The sequence below is a fragment of the Protopterus annectens genome, chromosome 1.part0 (assembly GCF_019279795.1).
Source record: "Protopterus annectens isolate FY-2018-M chromosome 1.part0, PAN1.0, whole genome shotgun sequence".
In the NCBI taxonomy this organism is placed as follows: domain Eukaryota; kingdom Metazoa; phylum Chordata; order Ceratodontiformes; family Protopteridae; genus Protopterus; species Protopterus annectens.
In genome coordinates, this window is record NC_056725.1 from 1,801,360,945 (window position 1) to 1,801,384,852 (window position 23,908).

Below are 23,908 nucleotides of genomic sequence, written 5' to 3' on the forward strand. Positions count from 1 at the left end.
TAAGGCACAAAACCGACAGCGAGGGACGTTGTGGTCTGGGCCTAAGCAAGGAATGCAGTACGAATGAAAATCTTTATGAGGTATTTGTTTTCCATAGGTAATACAATTGTTAACTTTTACTGACATTGGTTAAGAGCAAGAAAAAGTATCCTCAACAGGGTACTTTGCTTTTTGAAGACTTCGGTTCTGAAACTCGAAAACGAAAATTTCTTCTGTTCGGGCACCGTGTGGCAAGAAAGACTGATGTAATGGCATCGGCTGTATGTTTTATACCCGTGACATCATGGAAGAAGAGACAGCTTCTGACACAGGAATCCAAGACTCTGGTATTCAGGCCGGCTGAGGACTACCTGCAGGCAGATAACCCAAATGTGATGACTGCAACAGTGAAACATGAAGAACATCATCCAATTTAACTCTGTCAAGGAAATGATCAAAGCAGCAACATACATATTTTTGACAGTATTAAAATAATAAATACCACCATCTTGAGCAATATGCAGGAATAGTCCATTATCCCAAGACAATACATACTGACCTCTGAGTCAAAACAAATGCATTAAACTGATTTATGCAAAGGTTTGAAGCATCTTATAACACAACCCATGAAGACGGTCACAAACTAGTCCAATGCAACACTACTAAATACCACTAGAAATAAAAATTAATGCCTGTAGATCAAAAATTCAACCATATGGGTATATAAAAAGAATCCTGACCAAGGCTGAAATAAATCCTACTGAGGAAGGAAACGTTTTGTGATCTCTTATTCATTCACCCAAATCAGAAAAGGTAAATGGTTCCACAGGACTGGGGCAAAATAAACCAAAGATACTCTGCTCCATTGCTGTAGTCCAGTTCATGAAACAACCAGCAGCCCATCCTCTGATAACCTGAAGTTTCTGGTCAGTATATACAGTCCGAGCAGCTCCTTGAGTTATGGCAGGCAGACTGTGAAGCATCTCATTGGTGAAGATCAAAATCTTAAACATACATCTGGTGGTGAACAAGAGCCACTGCAGATTCTGTGTGGTTTCATAGGGCCAGTCAATTTGGAACCGGAATTCTGAACACTTCAACAAGAGCCACAACAGCATGTGCAAGTCCTAAGTAGAGGGCTTTACAGTAATGCAGATGAGGGGGGGAATGCATTTACTACTATACCCAGGTCTCATAATGGTACAGACTTTGATCCCACTAAAGATAAAACAGGATAACCTTTTGACAGATGACACTTAGTCTAAAGTCAATCTGTCATCCAAGATCACACCCTGACCATGAGAGACAAATTCTAATGTACTACCTTCATACTTTAGCAAGGGTGAAACCAGTGGAAAATCTGATGAGTAAACGGTGGCATGAAGTAACAAGGTCCCAGTCTTTGTCTGGTTAAGCTTAATGTGATTACAAGTCAACCAGTGGACATTCAAATCAAACTGGTACTCAAGAAAGGTAAAATCTTGCACTTTATCTTCTGACATTCTTAGCATTTTCTTCACAAAGTGCACCCATCATTATAATGACCTCACTTAGTGGCAGCATGTATAAAATAAACAGCAGAAAACCAAGAAAGAAGCCTGAGGTATACCAGGCATATCCCTGTTCTCAAAGATCTCACAATCTGCACAACTTTGTAGCACAGAGGAAGACTGACTTGACTGCAACCCAGGGAACCAGGGTTTGATTAATAACCGAGGCACTGGATGAGCCAAATAGGGTGGATTGGTGTGAACTCAAAGGCAAACTGGCAATGCTAACCCCCTGATGGAGATGGAGTTCACCACTTGTGCCTTGAGGGGAGTGGCAGGGTTGCTTGGAAGGAACACCCCCTGTAGAAATGTGGGGACCATCCTTCACACTCAACCCCCCCCCCCCGGACTCCTTACTAGATTTGTGCCTTTAAGGATGTGGAGAAAAACAATAACAAACCTTCAAACCACCCCTGACAGCTGCCTGAATGATGGACCCTCCTGGATAACCCTTACACAAGAGGTGTGGAATGAATGAGCTGAACAGGTGTGGAAGGAATGAGCTGAAGAGGAGTGGAATGAATGAGCTGAACAGGAGTGGACTAATGATCGAGAGACAGCAAGACACAGAACAAAAAAAAAGAAAGAACAGTTTCATGATATGGACAATAACTGGACTCAATGACACAAGACAGGTCAGAATATGGTTCAGATTACAATACATAGGATGCTAACAAAAAAACAACTGACATGTCCACCTCATAGTTCACATAGCTGAACTTCACCCAGTGAAATTCTGGGCAATCCACACTATCAATCACTAAACACCCCAATGGGCAACTCACTGCCTAAGGACTGACTCACCCTGGCAAGCTTAAACACAAAGAATGGTGTGGCAGTTTTACAATAATATATGGCAAGACAGGGTGGGCTGCACAACCAGTTGATCCCCTGGAAGAGTGCACCCGCTTTGTTCAATACACACATTTTGCTAAATACAAACATTGCCTTTTATATGAAGTCCCTTGCCTGGTAAGCACACAACACTGATCTAGAGAGCCTATACTAAAGGCAGCCTGTCCATTGCCAGTTATGCTCCTAACTCTGTCCCAGCCTGGTTAAAGTTTAACTGTTATAACATTTTATACTACTGGCCTGGAACAAACTCAGTGGGTCTAAGATAAACACAGCATCAGTAACAGACATATTATACAAAACACAGTGAATTAGGATCTTCAGCAATACCTCCCTCAAGGAGCTGGTCAAACAAAGGAGACAGTCAGGTTACTGAAACCCCTCAGATTACAACACCTGGTAAGCTCAGTTTCTGGGCATCAGAATCAGATCAGGAGACTGGCTCAACCATCCACATCCATGGTTTCAATATAATTCTGGAACGTTAAGTCCAAGGTATGGCCAAATTTGTGGGATGGAGTGGAAGCAACCTGAGTGAAGCTAAAGTTATCAATATGATCAACTCTACAGCAAGCTTTCAGGTTTCATCATTGACCAAAGTATTAAAATCAATAATGAATAACCATCTTGATGACCTACAAAATTAGGCTGAGGTGCAAATCTGAAAACTCTTAGAGAAATGTCCACAGTTAACCTGTGGACAACAAACCAAGAGAAATCAGCAGTTCACTCCTGCTTCTGTACTCAGCAGAATTAGATACTCCAACTTTAACCCACACCAAATCCAAAGATGATGAACAACAGATATCCCCCCCCCCCACCCCCAGAAGGCCTATTCTACCTTGCTTGGGACAGTGAAACATATGGAGACCCAGAGCGACAGAAGCCTCAAGACTAGACTGAAGCTTTCATCCAACCAGGTCCATGTGTTTTATAAAAGCCAGACTGCAATAATGAACTATAACTGAGACACCTTCTGGTGATCTGGCATTTAACAGCACTATCTTCTGGACTTTGTCGCATACTTGACAGTCGTAATATATCCTCCCATTGTTCTTCTGTAAATCAATTTTTTCCAGTCTCTCTTCTCAATCTTTTCAAACCTCCTCTCACTGATTCTTACAGTTATCATATATTTTATATACCCTACTGATCATCACTTGTTAAACAGCTTCTGTTCTAGATTTGAAAACTCTACTAGAACAGGTCTTTCACTTAGGACTTTTCTCTCTCTCTATTTGCCTATTCTATGATTATCAATCCCTGGTAAGGAAGGTAGTCTTTGACCTCAAGTTCAATTTTCTTGGCCTCATCTCACTCTACTACTCCTCCCTTTCTAATGATTTGCTTCAAACACTTTGGCTGCTTTTGATAATTTCCTCCTGTATATTCCACTCCCCTCATTTGTTTTCTACACCCCTACATGTAGTCATCCCCTATTGACAAAATTTCCCATCTTCATTAATGCTGACATAGTTCTTAGAATACATTCTGCAGCTTTATGAATATAACATTCTGTATGGTGGTTATTATTCTAAGGATCTACATCCAAAATCCCACTCTCCTTGTATCTTGACCCCCCCCATTTCACCATCATCCCTTTCCACTTTGAATTATAACCTTCTGCTTGTGCTATTGTACATTAAATGCACATCTCTAAAATATCCCCCCCAAGTCCAGTAATCCTAAACCACCTTGTTCTATTGGAAGAATCAACTAAAGCCACTTAATTCTTGTCTTCGTCCCCTCCCAGATAAATTAATTCAGCACTTTAATGTCTACAACTTCTCCTCTGGTTGATAAAAATGTGTGACCTGTACATGAAACTAAATGGACTAAAACATTTTCAATGCTTATCTTATCTATATTCATAAACAAGAGCTTCCAGTTTCTCAGTTTTTGTGTTATCTTTTGTTTAGTTTCTTCCCACATATCCTTAGCTGCCAGATTAGTCAAAGGCCTTGAAGGCAAGTCAGACACAAACAATGGAAGAGGTTATGGCACACAGATGAAAAACATCGTTATAAGCCACCCCCCCCCCAAAAAAAAATATTAATGCAAAACAAAACTTTTACTTCAGTACTAAACCAAAACAGCAAGTGCTTTGGTGGAAAGCCTTGATTTCAAAAATCAATTAAAACTTAACCATTTAAATACAGTGAGATAACTAGTCCAGCACTAAAAATGTCTGGAAAAGAGGAAAAAAAAAAAGAAAACGTCTGGAACGTATGCATCAACTATAAAAAACTGCAAAAGCCAAAAGATGAACTAATAAAAGAATGAAGAAATAAATCCAATTATCATTACCTCTGGTATTTCTTATTCAGTCCTATTTATACCATTTGGATGTACCAAAATAGAGAAATACACTTGGCAAGTGATGTGAAATATCCAGTAACACACTCCATTCAAAATGTTACAACTCTTGGGTGCTCTACGCCCTGAGGTATGAAAATAGTAAGTACTAAACTAGAAAGCCGAGAAGTATGGTAACAGAGGATGGTCATAAAATATTAATCAGCAAGTCCTGTTGCCATACAATTTCTTCAGGCGTATAATTGCGAAGTTCAGCTTTTATGATGTTTTATAATGTATAAATGTAAGAGTACAGAATTACTATGATATTACTTTCCCTACTGAAGCAATAAAACAGTGCAGACGTGGGATGTAATGGTGCAGGGACAGCCATCAGCAACCATCTTCCCTTTTTGACTCACTGTGCAGCAGTGTTAACACTCCAGAAATCAGAACCAGCTAACAAAAACAGATAATACTACACCACATACTTGCTCACTAAAGCAATTATATAAGTCAGCACTAAAAAATTAAAAGCACTACACCCTCACAAACTCCCCTTGAGTACCTTGTTCCCCATTGGCCCTTTTTTCAATTATAAAGGAATTCCCAATACTATTCTAGCATGTCCAAAGGTCAGTTGTCAATCTCCTCTCCAGTCCAGCTGGTGAATCTGGGAATCTTGAGTCAATGTTACAACTGCCACATGTACACAGACAACCCTCTCCTCCTCCCAACAAGTTCCAACACATGTGAGAGATGCAACCATATAGCCAAACTGGAGGCTAAGCTCTCTCAACTCAGTACTGGCGTAACCAGTCAGGAGGAGAAGGAAACCACACACTACAATTCCAGTCTCACATAGACCTACCACGACAGCAAACGAAACACAAACACACAAAAACATACTCTGAGGCTCTAAATAAAAATCTGCCTAAGCAGCAGGGACCTCCAAAGCAGACACCCAAGCAACCGCTACCCCAAAACAAAACACGTGCAACACATAGCTCACAAAGCCAGTGTGCCAAACAGTCACAGCCCTTAAGGCTAAACAACACACCTGATACACTTGTAATAGGTGACTCTATTGTCAGGCACACTGACGTCCCGCTCACCAGGCTGAACAAGGAGAAGGTCATGGTGAGCTGCCTGTCGGGCGCTAGGATCCGCCACATAACACAAGCACTCAGGTCACTCCAAGGCAAGTACAAATATGACTCGGTCATTGTCCATGCTGGTGTGAATGACCTGAGACGTGCCTCCCTGGACTACATGAAAAGAGACATAGAGGAGCTCTCTGAGCATGTAGCCCAGGCCGGTATGACCCTGACCTTGAGTAGCATCTTACCCTCACCAAGAATGATGCCACAATATGAAGACAAGATGATCAATTTCAACAATTGGCTTAAGTATTGGTGTCATTCAAAGGGGATCCAATGCCTGTCAGCCTGGGATGACATGCTCGACAAGCCATGATGCTTCACTAGGGACGACTTGCACCTGTCACCCCTGGGCTTTCAGATATTGGCAAAGGCTCTTGCTTCCCCCATAGTGCCTTTTTTAGGCAAGGCTCAAAAGACAAACCCACCTCCATAGGTATCACAAGGGATAAGAAACTAAGAGTAATGCTACTCAACGCCAGAAGTCTAAACCTCAAGATGCACGCACTCGAAACTCTCCTAAGCTTGGAGAACATAGATATCTGTGCAATAACAGAAACCTGGTTCAAGGCTCCCGAGAGCACCCCAGCACTACCAGGTTATACCTCATACCATGCTTTTCGGCCCCAAAACTTGGACTGAACTACAGAAGGAGGGGGAGTATCAATATTCGTCAAAGATACCCACACCTCCAGGTTGGTGGCACAGCACGAAGCATCAGAGACTATCCATGTGCAACTAACAGTGGGTAAAACTGCCTTCCAGTTTATAGCCTGCTACAGACAACCCTCCCAAACCCAGGAACCCCACTCGGCCTTCCTGAGAACACTGGAAAATATGAAGGTCTCTCCAAACACCATTATATTGGGCGACTTCAACTACCCAAACATAGACTGGGAGCATTACTCTAGCTCCAACACCCTAGCCCAAAGGTTCCTAGAATTTATAAACTCAAATGCTATGGTACAATTTTTTACCACTCCCACAAGAGGGGAAAACATACTGGACCTGATCATCACCAACATGGGGACTCTATGCTCCAGAACAGAAGTGTATCCCTCACTGGTAAGATCAGACCATAAACTAATCTCACTGGATATTCACATCCCGACCCCACCACCTGCCCAGAAAACCACAGTGAAAAACTTCTCTAAAGCAAATTTCACACTCCTCAAAACCGAGGTGGAATCCTTCAAAGCCCCCGGGCCTGTGGAAAATACGGCCCAGACCACAGAATCCTTTATAAACGCATTCTGTGAACACCTTCAGGAATGCATGGATCATGCGATCTCAAATAAATCCAAGATCCAATCCTCCAAAGGCAGACGTCCTGTCTGGTGGACCCCAGCCATAAACAAACTATACAATAGAAGGAGGAAGCTACTACATGATGGAGCAAAATCCCAAAAAGGGAAGGCATCTCTGATCAGTATTAGCAAAAAACTAAGGGCACTCATAAAATCGTCTAAGGCCAGCTTCAAGAGAAAAATTGCACAGGACACTAAGGATAATCACAAGGCTTTCTTTAGTTATGTTAGGAACCTGGGTGGGAATTCCCAGATATGCTCAGAATTAGTCCAAAATGACAAAAAATACATCGAACCCACAGACATTGCCAACATCCTACCGGACAGGTTCAGCACAAACTTCTTACCCCCCCCCCCACCAAAAGGGCAAATATCTATCCCAGCAGAGTGCTGCCCCCCCCTGACATCTCAGACGCTCAAGTATGAGCAGCCCACTCCAAAGCAAAAAACACAGCATCAATGGGACCAGACGGTGTCCCGGGCTGCGTCCTACAAGAACTCCAAGAAGAGCTAAACCCAAACATAAAACTACTGTTCAGTCTCAGCCTTACTACAGGATATGTACCCAAAGAGTGGCGTACAGCAACAGTGGTCCCTCTCCACAAAGGTGGTGCCTCAACGGATCCTGGAAACTATCGCCCCATAAGCCTGATTAGCTCGGTCTGCAAAGCTATGGGAAGTATCATCATGGACCTCATAAATAAAGATATTGGGGACCTACAGATACTAGATCCTACCCAGTTCGGCTTTGTTAAGGGCAGATCCTGCCTCTTAAACCTGGTCGATTTCTTTGAAATACTCACCAAGGCCATTGACGAGGGGAAGGTAGTCCACACAGCCTACCTGGACCTCGCAAAAGCCTTCGATACAATACCCCACTCGGGCATTATAGATAAGCTCACCAGCTTAAATATAAACCCCTATGTCACTAGATGGGTTGCAAACTGGCTCAAGGACAGAACCCACATGGTTAGAATTGCTGGAGCCATGTCAGACTCCAAACCAGTTGCAAGTGGCATCCCACGAGGCTCAGTCCTGAGACCTCTCTTGTTCGGTATATATTTCTCGGAGGTACAGGCCAACACGGAAGGACTGTGGCTGACCAAGTTCGCAGATGACTGCAAACTGGGCACCATAATAGACTCTCCAGCCGACATAAGCATCCTCCAAAAGGGCCTCATAGAAACAGACAACTGGTGCCACAGCCATGGCCTCAAGCTAAACGCCAAAAAGTGTACGGTCATCCCCTTTGGCAAAAACAAAGTGCCCACAAATTACCACATAGGTGGCAATCCATTAAGTACAGAAGTAGTAATTAGGGACCTGGGGACCCAAGTTGATAGCAATCTCTCATTTGACAACCACGTGGCCAAAGTGGTTAGAAAAATCATTTTATATAGCCCACCTAATCATGAAGGGATTCACATCTAGATCAGGGGAGGTCATCGTGCCTCTTTACTCATCCCTTATCAGGCCCATAATTGAGTACAATGGCCCCTTTTGGGATGTACCTTACCAGACACCTGCAGCAACTGGAAAGACCCCAAAAGTACCTCACCAAGAGGATCAAAGGGCTCAAACAGATGTCATATGCTGCCCGGTTAAAGAAACTCCAGCTCTACTCAGTGGCATACCGCCTGCTCAGAGGCAATCTGTGCCTGACGTATAAAGCCATGTCCAACCCGGAATTAATGGACATGCTGCACCTCAGAAAATCCAAATCCCATCGAGCTACGCGCTCGAGAGACTTGAACCTCAGCACTGAAATAAATAGGACATGCTGGAGGGACAGATTCATAACCCAGAGGCTCCCTTCACTCTGGAATAAAATCCCAATCCAGGTTAGGCAGAGTCCCTCATTGACTCTCTTCAAGAAGAATGTTGATGAGTGGATGGGAGATCGTAGGTTTACCCCGGGTATCACTTCTGTGCCACTGTTAGACAGAGGCACAGTATACTAACCTCGAAAAAGGGCATAGCAAAATTAATTTAAAATGGGTGTCGAAAGCCAAACACACTCTGGCTAGGCTTATAAATGCCCTAGGGCAGATAGCCTAGTATGAACCTATGTGTTTCCTAGTGCAAGAAATTACATCATCGTTCTACTTCCACTGCTGAACAATGGATTTCACAGATAAGCATATGGTTTACCACACATTTGATTATTGATTATTCTGGACATTAACAGGAACTTCTGAAGGAGAGCAGTACTCTCAGTGAGCTGGCAGAAAGGAGAAAATTGAACACCAAACCTCCATCCAGTACATTTGGAAATTTGTTTCTTAAATTTATGCATGTAAACAACAGGGGCAGGCTTTTGTCATACACCTTCCATAAACAACGAATAAACCATTGTCACTCATAAAACAAAAAAAAACTATAAAATAATTAAAAAATACAAACCTGGTATACAAATGAGAAGCAGCAGTGTGTGGACATTTGTTTGATTAAACAATGCAAACAGTTTTCTTCTAATGCAAAAACATTGTGAAAACAACACAATGCCGCTGAACTTAAAGTGCAGAAATCTAAGTATTCACTTACCTTTTAAGAAAATGAATTAGGTATGCAATAATCAAAGGCCAACAAAAGCTTTAAATGCATAATTGTTGTGTAAATATGACATGTGTGTATGTCATATGCCTAACCTTTTTTTAATTTACCGCACTCTTACTTACTTTAGCAGCCTTAATGTGCTGTGACACCTTCTCATAATTACGATTAAGCTCAGCTAGCTTGGGTTCCACCAGTTCTCTACAGGTCACTCCCCGACTAGTCATGAGAATAATTGCTTGGTCACGAACACTATCCACTCGCAAGCTGGCATCATCCAGTTCTGCCAGCAATCGCTGAAAATTACAAAATGCAAAAAAGTGGTTAACATCGGACTAGATGCTTCAAATGTACCATAAAACAGCTTACTTTGTACAACACTCAGCCATTCATCATCAACATAGCCCTAACTTCATTAAAAAAAAAAAAAACATAAGACTGTGTACTTCTGAGACAGCTAATCAACCAAGTGTACACTGAGGACCATTTTCCATGAACAGTATAATTTATTTCATACATAATACTATATAATCCACATAAATACAGAACATTAAGTGTTTTGTTCAAATTCTTTGAGTCTACCTAGTTGCATTTTGTTTATCTGAACCCTTAAATTTCTGTAACGGTATAACAGTCTGCTGCTCTGAAACTAACCATGACATCTCAGTTCATGCATTATTATAATTGCAGACAGGTACAACAACTTGGCTCAGTGGTTAAGGTTTCTGTCTCGCAGCTTTAGGGCCTAGATTCAGTATTAACCTGCAATCAACTGCCTGTCTCGAAGCTGTATGCTCTTCCCATATCTATGCAGATTTTCACTGGGAGCACCAGTTTCTTCCCACCTATCAAACACATCACGGTGGTGCTCCAGTACTCACACACACAAATAGGCATCTATGCGTGTATTGTGTATGTATTTGACATGTATGCCCAAAAAAGGGTCCAAGAAGAACTAATACACTTTCTTTGTCTTTATCTTCCACAGCATGACTGAAAAAAGGGTCTAAGGACCAGTTCATTTTACTGGTTATCAAATAAAAAAATAAACAAAATATGGATAAGCATGTCTGGAGTACATATTCTACTTAAATGCATACAATTTTAGTTATCAGTAATGGGGAAGGTAACAGGAAAAAAGTTATGTATTTACCATAACGTTCCATGTTAGTAGTCCATTTCACCCTTCATTCTTTACATATGGGATCGGAGCCAATCCTTGGCTCTGACTCTGCCTATTTACAAGCTGGAAGATTTCTGGTTGGTTCATGGCTAGGTAGGTATCCCATGGTGCACCAGTACAATCCCCAGATCTTGTTTGCTGCTGACTAAAAAAAAATAAACAGCCCACAGAAAAAGCCAACACTAAAAGGTCTCCATAAATAATGAAATTAGTAGTTTTCTGTTTCCAGGTACTTCCAGGATGGGGGCAGGAGGGCGGGTTCGAAAGAATGAAGGGTGAGATGGACTAATAACATGGAACGTTATGGTAAGTATTATGTTTAGTAGTCCTATCTCACCTTCATTCTTTACAAATGGGAACAGCGTCCCTAGCACCTTATCCTTGGGTGGCTCAAGGAAAAATACTCCTGAGTACCGTGGAACCAAAGGAAGCTCTACCCCTGGAGATTAAATCTAATTTGTAATGAGTAATAAAAGTGTGAGGGGTAGCCCACGTAGAAGCTGCACAAATATTGTCAAGTGGAACCCTGACTTGAAAGCCTGCAGAGGTAGACTGAGATCTGGTAGAATGAGCCTTGATTTTAAAGGGTAAAGGTTTGTCCTCAGAACTGTAAACATAAGCTATACAGCTAGAAATCCAGTTAGAGAGAGTCACTTTGGAAACTGGTAAGCCCAACCTGAATTCGGAGAAGGAAATTAACTGATCCGATTTTCTGATGTCTTTAGTCCGGTGCAAATAAAAACGTAACTGTCTATGGACATCCAGTTGGTAAAACCTGTACTCAGCTACATTAGAGTGATTCAGAAAGAAAACCGGAAGCTCTATGGACTGATTAAACGTGGCCTGGGAACAGACCTTGGGGACAAAGGAAGGGTTAGCATGAAGGGACACCCTGTCTTTATGAAAAATCAGATACGGCGGTTTAACAGATAATGCTTGCAATTCTGACACCCGTCTGGAAGACGTGATAGCCACCAAAAACAACATCTTCCAAGACAAGAACTTCAAAGAGCATGAATGAGAAGGCTCAAAGGGCGGAGATGTCAATTTTTATAACACAAAGTTTAAATCCCATGTGGCCACAGGCTCCTGAACCGGAGGTCTAAACAAAGTGGCACCTTTGAGGAAGGTTTTGCACAACTTATGAGACATCAAGTTGGAATCTGGAAACCCCAAGTGGAAATTTGAAATCACTGCCAATTGGACTCTGACAGTGGCAGCCGCAGATCCTTGGTGAAATAGTTCAGAGAGAAATTCCAAAACCACGTGAATGGAGGAAGTGAAGGGGTCAACATCCATTTTTTCTGTCCAAAGAGAGAATCTTTTCCATTTACTGGAATAAAGTTTCCTAGTTGAAGGTTTATGATAAGAGTCAAGGATATGAGTCACGGAAGGTGAAAAGTCGTGAAGTCTGACTAGGGATGGAACTGAAGCAGCCATGCTGTCAAATTGAGTGTGTGTAATGAGGTGTAAAGCGAACCTGACATGCGACTCCACAGGTCTGGATCTGGGTCCAGAATCCAAGGATCGTCCAGGAGAAGAGGCTCGAGGAAGGGGAACCAAACCTGACTAGGCCAGTAAGGAGCAATGAGGATCAACTTGCTTCCCATATGTTTTGCTTTCTGAATCACCTTGGGAATGAGAGGAAAGGGAGGAAAAGCATACAGGAGACCCAGGGGCCAATCGTGAACAAGTGCGTCTCTGGGTGACTCCCTCGGAGGGGGGATGAGGGAAAAGTAGCTGCTGCATTTGACACTAACTGGACTGGCAAAGAGGTCGCAGCAGGGTTATCCTCACCTGTGGAAAATCTGTTCCGCTGTTTCCTGTTTCAGAGACCACTCGTGAGGCATCAGAATCACCTGGCTGAGATTGTCGGCTATCATGTTGGTCATCACTGGAATTTGCGTCGCCACCAGAAAGCGCTGGGAAGATATTGCCAATTCCCAAACTCGTATGGCCTCTCAGCAGAGTGGGTAAGATCTGGTTCTGCCCTGTTTGTTGATGTACCATACTACCGACATGTTGTCTGACTGTATTGCAATAGTCCCCAGAGAAAGAAGGTTGTGAAGTGCTTGCAACGCCAGGAGCACCGCCCTCATCTCTAGAACGTTGATATGCAGGTGGGCCTTGCCATGTGCCTTGGACAGTCCTGCCTAGATAATGCCCCCCCCCCTATTTGTGAGGCATCCGTGGTCACAGTGGCAATGGGGTGGCGAGGAACAATTGAAGAGCCCGTGGTCAGTTGACTGGGTAATGTTCACCAAAGGAGGTCCTTCTTGCAAGATTCTGTCAGTAGAATGTGATGGGATAATGGAAGGTGCTGAAAGGACAACTGGGATGACAGGAGCCAGAAGAATTCTCATGTGTAACCTGGCTAGTGGCACTACTAGTATGGTGGAAGCCATGGTCCCAAGGAGTTGTAGAACAACCTTGGCTTTGACCCTTCGCAAGGGAAAAAGAAAGTGAATTTGAAACACCAGGTTTTGTGCCCTTTCGGCAGGAAGACAAACCACCATGTTTACTGTGTCTATCTCTCCGCCTATAACATTCACAGACTGAAAGGGCGATAAGGCAGATTTTTCTCAATTTATAGAGATTCCCAGTTGGGCACAAATTTGAATAGTACTGTCCCTGCTCTGAAGGAGTAGATGCCTGGTGGGGGCAGTCAGGAGCCAGTCGTCCAAATACGGAAACACCTGGAATCCTCAACGTCTCAGGTAAGCTGGCACTACTGCCATACATTTGGTGAACACCCTGGGGGCTGTGGTGAGACCAAAGGACAGAGCATGGAACTGGAAGTGACTGGCTCCCAGCCGGAAGCGTAGATGACTCCTTGTCGCCCTGTCAAAGGTTCTTAGGTTCATACTAGGCTATCTGCCCTAGGGCATTTATAAGCCTAGCCAGAGTGTGTTTGGCTTTCGCCACCCATTTTCAATTTATTTTGCTATGCCCTTTTTCGAGGTTAGTATACTGTGCCTCTGTCTAACAGTGACACTGAAGTGATACCCGGGGTAAACCTACGATCTCCCATCCACTCATCAAGATTCCTCTTGAAGAGAGTCAATGAGGGACTCTGCCTAATCTGGACTGAGATTTTATTCCAGAGTGAAGGGAGCCTCTGGGTTATGAATATGTCCCTCCAGCATGTCCTATTTATTTCAGTGCTGAGGTTCAAGTCTCTCGAGCGCGTAGCTCGATGGGATTTGGATTTTCTGAGGTGCAGCATGTCCATTAATTCCGGGTTGGACATGGCTTTATACGTCAGGCACAGATCGCCTCTGAACAGGTGGTATGTCACTGAGTAGAGCTGGAGTTTTTTTAACCGGGCAGCATATGGCATCTGTTTGAGCCCTTTGATCCTCTTGGTGAGGTACTTTTGGGGTCTTTCCAGTTGCTGCAGGTGTCTGGTAAGGTACATCCCAAAAGGGGCATTGTACTCAATTATGGGCCTGATGACGGATGAGTACAGAGGCACGATGACCTCCCCTGATCTAGATGTGAATCCCTTCATGATTAGGTGGGCTATATAAAATGTTTTTCTAACCACTTTGGCCACGTGGTTATCAAATGAGAGACTGCTATCAACTTGGGTCCCCAGGTCCCTAATTACTTCTTCTGTACTTAATGGATTACCACCTATGTGGTAATTTGTGGGCACTTTATTTTTGCCAAAGGGGATGACTATACACTTTTTGGTATTTAGCTTGAGGCCATGGCTCTGGCACCAGTTGTCTGTTTCTATGAGGCCCATTTGGAGGATGCTTGTGTCGGCTGGCGAGTCGATTATGGCGCCCAGTTTGCAGTCATCTGCGAACTTGGTCAGCCACAGTCCTTCCGTGTTGGCCTGTACCTCCAAGAAATATATACCGAATAAGAGAGGTCCCAGGAATGAGCCTTGTGGGACACCACTTGCAACTGGTTTGGAGTCTGACATGGCTCCAGCAATTCTCACCATGTGGGTTCTGTCCTTGAGCCAGTTTGCAATCCATCTAGTGACATAAAGGTTTATATTTAAGCTGGTGAGCTTATCTATAATGCCAGAGTGGGGTATTGTATCGAAGGCTTTTGCGAGGTCCAGGTAGGCTGTGTGGACCACCTTCCCCTCGTCAATGGCCTTGGTGACTGTTTCAAAGAAATCAACCAGGTTTAAGAGGCAGGATCTGCCCTTAACAAAGCCGAACTGGGTAGGATCCAGTGTCTGTAGGTCCCCAATATCTTTATGAGGTCCATGATGATCCTTTCCATAGCTTTGCAGACCAAGCTAGTCAGGCTTATGGGGTGATAGTTTCCAGGATCTGTTGAGGCACCACCTTTATGGAGAGGGACCACTGTTGCTGTACGCCACTCTTTGGGCACATATCCTGTAGTAAGGCTAAGATTGAACAGTAGTTTTATGTTTGGGTTTAGCTCTTCTTGGAGTTCATGTAGGACGCAGCCCGGGACACCGTCTGGTCCCATTGATGCTGTGTTTTTTTGCCTTGGAGAGGGCGGCTCTTACCTGAGCATCTGAGATGTCAGGGGGGCAGCACTCTGCTGGGATAGATATTTGCCCTTTTGGTGGGGGGTGGGGAGTTTGCGCTGAACCTGTCAGCTAGGATGTTGGCAATGTCTGTGGGTTCAGTGTATTTTTTGTCATTCTGGACTAATTCTGAGCATATCTGGGAATTCCCACCCAGGTTCCTAACATAACTAAAGAAAGCCTTGTGATTATCCTTAGTGTCCTGTGCAATTTTTCTCTCGAAGCTGGCCTTAGACAATTTTATGAGTGCCCGTAGTTTTTTGCTAATACTGATCAGTGATGCCTTCCCTTTTTGGGATTTTGCTCTATCATTTAGTAGCTTCCTCCTTCTATTGTATAGTTTGTTTATGGCTGGGGTCCACCAGACAGGACGTCTGCCTTTGGAGGATTGGGTCTTGGTTTTATTTGAGATCGCATGATCCATGCATTCCTGAAGGTGTTCACAGAATGCGTTTATAAAGGATTCTGCGGTCTGGGCCATATTTTCCACAGCGCTTTTCGGCTCACAATAGTTAGCCCTCTTCAGAATACAGACTGAATAACTTCTACTCATTTTTATATTAAAAAAGGCGCCAAAATTAAACAATAATGTTTGATAAAGTAATTAACAATTAGATTTTAAAGGCACAAGTTTGTGAAACTGAACAATGATGCACTGTGAAAGATGTTTCATATATATATATATATATATATATATATATATATATATATATAAATGGTAGACTCAAATATTAAACCTTATGAATGACTAAAAAGTAAGTGAATAATAAATAAAGAATAATAAATAATAAAATACTTTAACAATATATGTATCTCTCTAAAATAAACAGCCTAACATTATATACAGTTTCAAAGAAAAACTTTAAAAATACTTGATTACATTGTTGTAGCCTTCTATACATTATACTACTATTATTATTAGTAATGTAAGAAAATTAATCTTATCTCGCCAAACTTTTCAATTTTAACAGGACTCCTATTGATAAAGCTTCATTAAGGCCTGGAAAATTACTTGCATTTAGTTTTATTTGCCACTTCAATTCTAGTTCCAAGAGTTTCAGAGAAGTTTAAGTTTTAAGTTTTTGATTATTGATAAATTAGACAATAATCTTTACAATTATTAGACAATAATAATAATTCTCTGAAACTCTTGGAACTAGAATTGAAGTGGCAAATAAAACTAAATGCAAGTAATTTTCCAGGGAAATAACAAGCAAACAAGCATATAAACAAAGCTAGATTCAGCAGGCCAGGATCTAGTCTATGCTACAGCAAACAAGGTGTACCAATTTCAGTAAGATACAGTTCAAATATTCAGGCACTATAAACCCTTAACCAGAAATTCCCAGCTCAGAAGGGCAGAGTCCAGCCTCTTCTCCCACAAGAGTGCAGACCACGAACCTTCTTAATGTAAAATAACTGGCCTGAAGCCCAAGTGCCTAAACCAGAACTAATACACTAAGAATAACAGACACTGGGCTCTCAATCAGCAGTTCCCAACTTAGAAGGATGAAAGCTACCTGTCCTGCCACCACAGTGCTTGCCACAAACCTTCCTAATGTAAAACAACTGGTCTGAAGCCCAAGTGCTTAATCCAAAAGACTTAGAACGATAGCTACACTTTAAACATACTACCAAGCAGTAATAAATACAATTGAATACTTTAGAGAATGCCTGGATTAGTGCTCAAGTTACACAAACAAAGCTAGATCCAGCAGGCCCGAATCCAGTCTATGCCACAGCAAACGAGGCACACCAACTTCAGTAAGAAGCAGTTCAGATATGCATGCACTATAAGCCTTTAACCAGAAATTCCCAGCTCAGAAGGGCAGAGTCCAGCCTCTCCTCCCACAACAGTGCAAACCACGAACCCTCTTAAAGTAACTGGCCTGAAAGCCCAAGTGCTTAAACCAGAATTAATACACTTTTAGAACAACAGACACTGAGCCCTCAAATCAGCAGTTCCCAACCTAGAAGGATGTAAGCTAACTGTTCTGCCACTACAGTGCAGACCACAAACCCTCTCAGTGCAAAACAACTGGTCCGAAGCCCAAGTGTTTAAACCGAAAGGCTTAGAATGAGTTACACCAAGCAGTAATAAATACAACTGAGTACTTTTAAGATGATGCAAAAGTAAAATAAAGTAGGTAGAAACACAAGTACAGTAAAAGCTTTTTTTTTTTTTTTTCTGAACAAGTGCTGAGATCAAAGAAACAGATTTGAGTGCTGAAACTAGAAAACTGGCTAGTTATAAGAAAAAAAAAAACTAAGCTAGAAGGCTTCCCTCCAACACAGAAGGGCTTGGGGGCTCAGAAGCCTACAAATAGTCTATACCATTTAACAGTAACCACTCAACACACCATTTTTATGTGATAATACCCCATCTTGGAGATCTATTGAGCACATCCAATTGTCGTTCCCTAACAACAGGAGCATAGACTGCAGTGTTACCATCCAGAACTTGTCCCTTACTGATTCATTCAATCTGCTGAGGTTCAGAATGGGCCTCCAGTCCCCTGTACATTTTGGCACTAAAAAGAATCTGGAGTAAGTTCCGAATCCTATTTGCTCTGCTAGGACGGTTTGGATGACTCTTTTTGGACAGCAACTTATCGACCTCCACAGCTGCTTGATCCCTGTGATTGGGAGGAACATCTGGGATCTTCTTGGGAACAAAGGGTGGAAGAGAAAAGGGTATTACATAACCTCTGGTAATAATTCTTTGCACCCACTTGTCTTGAGTGATACTTAGCCAGGCTTCTGATACAAAGAAATGCGACCCTGGGCCGGCCCCAGAGAAGTACAGTTGGGCCCCACATCAGAAACGCTGGTAAGGTGGCCCCGAAAGAAATCATGACCTCCCTGGTTTTGTGGACCACCCCTGCCTCTAGGGCGACGACTACCATTTCCTCCTCCTCCTCTGCCTTTGAAGGAGGAGTCACCCTGTCCTTCCTGGAAAAACCTCTGGGACTTCTTTCACCACATTTTACCACCCCTCTGACCCTTAGGGTATGGTCTAGAGGGAACAGTAAAACATACTCCCATGGCAGAGTGCTTTTCCTTCTTGCTTGCACCAGGCGAGAGTGTCCTTTACCTTGGATCCAAACAATGAGGAACCGTCGAATGGGGCATTGGTAAAGGTAGACAAACAGTTCCGCAAAGTTACACAAACGCATCCGGGAATGACGCCTCAAGAAAATTCCTGAACCCGCTGCCCTGCTCGCACCATCGGCCACATACGAAATGAGCTGCATGGAAGTGTTAACGATAGAGGTCAAGGTGGACAACTGGGCAGAAACCTTGTCAAGACTCCCTCAGTACATGTACCTTGTATAGAATCTCCTAACTCTTTAAGGAGCTCTCTCTGGAACCTAGTAAGGTAATTCAGTGATCTAAGGGTAAATGCTGCCAAAGAGAGGATATGCTTCCCGTATCTGTCCATCATTCGAGATTCCTTATTCGGTCGATGAACAGAAGTCGTCTCAGCTAACTCCTCCTTAGTGGCCGCCGCCACCACCATGGCATCTACATTTATGATAAAAAGTCTTTTCCTGGAGGGGAAAAAAGGAACTTGTTTGGTCTCCTGGGAACTGGCTCCATGGCATCAGGTGTATCCCACACCTTTCAACTAACTAAATCCATCAGTTCATCGGAAGTGGAGACACCCAAGAGGCAGACGGTTGAGACCTGAAAGCCTTCAGGTACACAGACTCCTCATCAGAAGGGGAGACAGTGGGCCAGTCGCACCTCTGTTTAAGGATCTCCAGGATGTCTATGAAGGAGACATCAGAGGACGACTTGGGGACCCTTCCGACTCATCGAGGTCAGTGTCAGATGCCAAAGACTCATCCTGGGAGTCGACATGCTTCCTCTTACAAGTCTTCCTCCATAGGGCTCCTCGGAAGGACATTTCGGGGAGGTCTTGGAAGAATGGGGGCCACTGGCTGATGGCTCCTGAGGCTGGGGGTCTCTGCTGCCGCTGGAGGTGGTAGGAGCAGAGACAGAAGTAGGTGCTATGGGGGGGGGGGGGAGAGTGCCGGTACCCTCGGTAGGAGCTGATGGTTGGGACTGCACACTACTCATCATCTCGAAAGCCGACCTCTCCTGCTCCGAAGAGACTGAGGATGCCATCAGTGCCAGAGCTATCAGCTCCGAGATAGATGCAGGGTCTGAACTCACACTAGCTGAAGCGCCAAAAGGGAGACTCGGAACCGAAGAAGTTCGGTTCCAAGCATCCCTGTCGGGGCCGACCAGACAGCTTCGACCCCTGGACACTACAAATGGCACCGAAAATGTCAGATCAGAACTCTGCTCTGAAACAGCCACAATTGGAGCTGGAGCAGAGAGTTCCACCGGTGATACCAAACACTTAAGCTCTGAAAAACCAACATGGTTCGGAGGAGGGATGCACACAGAGGGTTGAACGGGCTCGAGTGGCTCTAGAGCCAACTGGGTCAGAGCCAACAACAATTTATGCAAAGCAGACTACTTCAAAAGTCTCAGCACTACCCTTCTCCACATCTTCTTCTATTAAACACCTGGATGACATAGTAGAAGATCGAGATCTCGAAGAGACATGAGACTTCACTAACTAGGAGACCGGTAGAGAGTCCATAGACAGGCTCTGAGAAGTAGTCAAGAGTCTCAGCGGTTGGCTCTGAAAAACTTGGAACCAACCCTGCAACAACAATGCCACTCTCAGTCGGTTCCGAGGTCTGTGGAGCTGATGAGATAGTTTTCGCAACTTTAAGAAGTGGCTCCATGACACCAGCCGGTGCCGGGGAGGGCCTCTTGGCAGATTTAGACTTTCCTTTAGCAGATTTGGAGGATGATTAGGAACTAGACAAGTCTTCCTCGAAGGAAGGTTTAAGAAGACCTTTTAGAATTAACTTATTCTTCCTTTCCTGCAGCACCCTGGGACTAAAGGCATGACAGAACAAACAGGTCTCCTGCAAATGGATGCCCCTAAACAGTAAACACAATTACTGTGACCATCTGTTAAGGACATCTTTTGGGAGCACTTAACACATTTCTTGAAGCCGGATGGCTTATGCTCCTTACTCTCTTTAGACATTTCTCAAATCAATAGAAAACACGCACACAGAGAAGAAAAAGGAGGAGGAGGACCAGGTCTTCTAACTTAAACGGGCCTAGCCCTGCTGAAAAGGAAGACACCACAATGACTAGGTCCTCTAACTTAAACGGGCCTAGCCTGGGCAAGGGGGGGGGGTCTGCTAACTTAAATGGATCCAACAGTTATAAGGGAGACTAGCACACTCAACAGAACAGTGAACAATAATAGTACAAGTCAACTGCAAAAACAAACAGAACAAAGCTCCGTCAACAATATTAGCAAAACGATGCTAACAGCAAACTTGTTGTTGTGTCTTTCGGCTTTTCCCGGTTAGGGGTCACCACAGCGGAACTCCGGTCCGCTAATGATTGGCAGTAGATTTTTACGTGCCGAGTTGCCAGCTGTGACGCACAACCTTCAACGAAGGTACGCCCATTCATGCATGTCTCCACACAGAAGATGCTCTAGCTGAGTATCGAACAGGACAACGTCTCACTGTGAGGCGACAACTACCGCAGCACCACCACTGCAGCTCCTCTAGCAAACTAATAATGCTAAATAGCAAACGGAAACCGCCAAATTCTATTTAAACACACAGAATACTAGTGCACAAAATGCGCCTACTTTAAATCCAAATAGTAAGCCTGATACAAGGGATACCAAGAAGAAATACCGGCCAAAGGCCAAAAATTGCACCAAATGGCGCAAATATAAGATAACTTTATACTATGCTAATTGAATACTACAAAGAGTAACGATTTAACTATACAGAACCAAATATCTAATCTAAGCTAAACAGTGAAGAAAGTTTTGAAAAAGTTGAAAATATGCAAACACTTAGCCAGAGAGAAGCACAACCGAACTCACCGACGCAGCAAACAAGATCTGGGGATTGCACTGGTGCACTATGGGATACCTACCTAGCCACGAGCCAACCAGAAGTCTTCCAGCTTGTAAATAGGCCGAGTCGGAGCAGAGGATCGGCTCCAATCCCATATGTAAAGAATGACGGTGAGATAGGACTACTTAACATCATACGCTACGGTGGGAGACGGTACAACGGCAGAGTGTACTGCCTCGCACCACCTTGTTCTCAGTTCAGCTCTTGGCTAGAGGGACTCCTGTGTAGTGCCTGCCGATCCTTCCTGTGTCCTTAAGTTTTTCTCCCCATCCCAAACATGTGCTGTAGGTGAACTGGTGACCCTTCAATCTACATGCCTGTGTGAGTATATGACTGTATGCCCGCTATGGTTTGGTACCCTATTCCGGATAATTCTGCAGTCTTGCACCAACTGAGAACAGGCCTCTATTCCTCAAAGACCCTGAAGTACATTAAGAGGGTTATCTGAAAAAAACTGGTTAATGAGTCCACATAACAACTTTTTTATAATTAAAACTTAAGGTTTAAAAATACTGTCAGGAACATCTCACACTAAAGTGTAACACAGTATCACTGTTACACAGGGAAACGTAATATCACTAATAAAAAAAATGTAATGACCAGCATAGAAACTGTCTGCAACACTGACATCTACAATTCAGGTGGAAGCTCAGGTGTTACTGTAACACCACACACTGAATAAAAAAGTGAGCATCCAGTGGACAGCTTTACTCTTTGGAAGCGGTTATAAGTAAATATAATGCTCAGAACTGGAAGTAGAAAGGAGCAGCCAATGCTGGTAGATGCACATGTACTGGGTTGACATACTCGCACTTAGCATTTAGTGAGGGGAAGAACTAGACATCAGTAAACACAGCATCAACTAGGGATTAAAATTACAAAATGGATGAATTTTTTCAGATGGCCTTGACCAGATCTAGGGCAACTTTCTCCAAACACCACCACCGAATACAGTTTAACGGGTCCACATACACAGAAAGCACAAACTTAAAGACCACTTTGTTGAAAAATACATTTAACATGTAAATGGAAGTCACCAAACTGTTGTTGGTGGGTCTTGATACAGGCAAAGCATATGGGATTTTATGAGTAGACCAATGGAAGCATATGCATTCACTGATACAATAATAAAATTAATTAGGAGGATTTATAAAGGATTGGCGGGTTCTTCTCTGATGCATTGTGTTTGAACAGAGGAACCAGGCAGGGGTGTCCCTTTTGTAACTAGCTTAATATTTAGAACCATTAGCAAAGAAATGAGAGACCCAGAAATTCAAGGATATAATTGGTATGGTAATAAAGAAAAGTTGGCTTTATTTACAGACATTATTTTGCACTTGATAAATCCAGAAAAGGACATCTCAGTGTTGTGGAACATTTTGAGAAAGTTTCAAGTTTTTTCATGGTATAAAATTAAAGAAGATAAAACAAAGGCTATAGCCACAAATTATGTACCCATACATGAACTGGTAAAGAAATGCTCAAATTTATGTGGACGAAGATGAAGTATTTAGGATTACAGATTTAAAAGGCTTCTGTTATGCTAGCTAAAACTGAGAAACTGGAAGCTATTGTTTACTGGATGTGCATAGTAAGGTAAACATCAGTGAAAATGTTTTTAGTCCCTTCAGTTTTATGTACAGGTTAGGCATTTTTTTTATTAACCAGAAGAGAAGCTGTGAACAATAATTAATACAGAGTTGAAGGAATTTAACTGGGAGGGAAAGCAGGCAAGAGTTAAGTGGGTAAGATGACTCTTAGAACAAGGTGGTTTAAGATAACCTGATTTGAAGAAATATTTTAGCGCAACACAATTAAGATTTGTAACCCAACACAAGCAAGAAGTTGTAATTCAAAGTGGAAAGGGATGATGATGAAACAGGGGAAATTCATGAAATAAGAAGACAGTGGGATTTTAGTAGCAGATCCTTAAGGAGAACAGCAGCAGCCATACAAAACATTACATAGATAAAACAAAGTATTCTAAGGATTAAGCCAACATGTGTAAGGAGAAAGGAGAATTTGCCAGTAGGGATGACTGTAATTAGGGGTACAGATAATAGGCAAGAGGGGCTGGAATTTACAGGAGAAAATTGGAAGAGGAACCACGATATTGGAAGCAAACCATAGAAGGAAAGTTAATATAATGGGATGAGGCCAAGAAATAATTTGGAGTGCAGGTTAGAGACTGCCTTCCCTGCCAAGCATTGATAAGAGTATGGGCTTAAAGAAAGGGATAGGAGAATGCCAAGTAAAATACCTGCTCTGGAATCTAAAACAGAAGCTGCTGTTAAAAAGGGGATAATTAGTAGGCATAGAAAATATTCACAATAACTATAAGAATCAATCAGAGGACTTTTGAAGAGACTGAGAAGAGATTGAATAAGCAACTTGGAAAGGAACAATGGGAGACATGTATGGCTCTCCCACCTATGCAACAAAGTCTAGAATGTTTAGGATGTGTTTGCATAGGTATTTTATACCCCAAGCAAACTCCAAATACGTTTCCTTAGATAGATAGCAAATGTTGGA

At 43.0% G+C, this 23,908-nt stretch overlaps 1 protein-coding gene across 3 annotated transcripts in view; it reads right to left on the bottom strand.

Annotated features, from left to right (window-relative positions):
• Positions 1 to 23,908, bottom strand: part of UTRN (utrophin) — a 4,744,936-nt gene that overhangs the window by 2,621,219 nt on the left and 2,099,809 nt on the right. For all 3 annotated transcript variants that reach the window (XM_044069601.1, XM_044069592.1, XM_044069610.1), the window contains one exon: positions 9,825 to 9,995. In XM_044069601.1, coding sequence (XP_043925536.1) covers positions 9,825 to 9,995 — 171 coding nt within the window. The remainder of the gene's footprint in view (positions 1 to 9,824; positions 9,996 to 23,908) is intronic.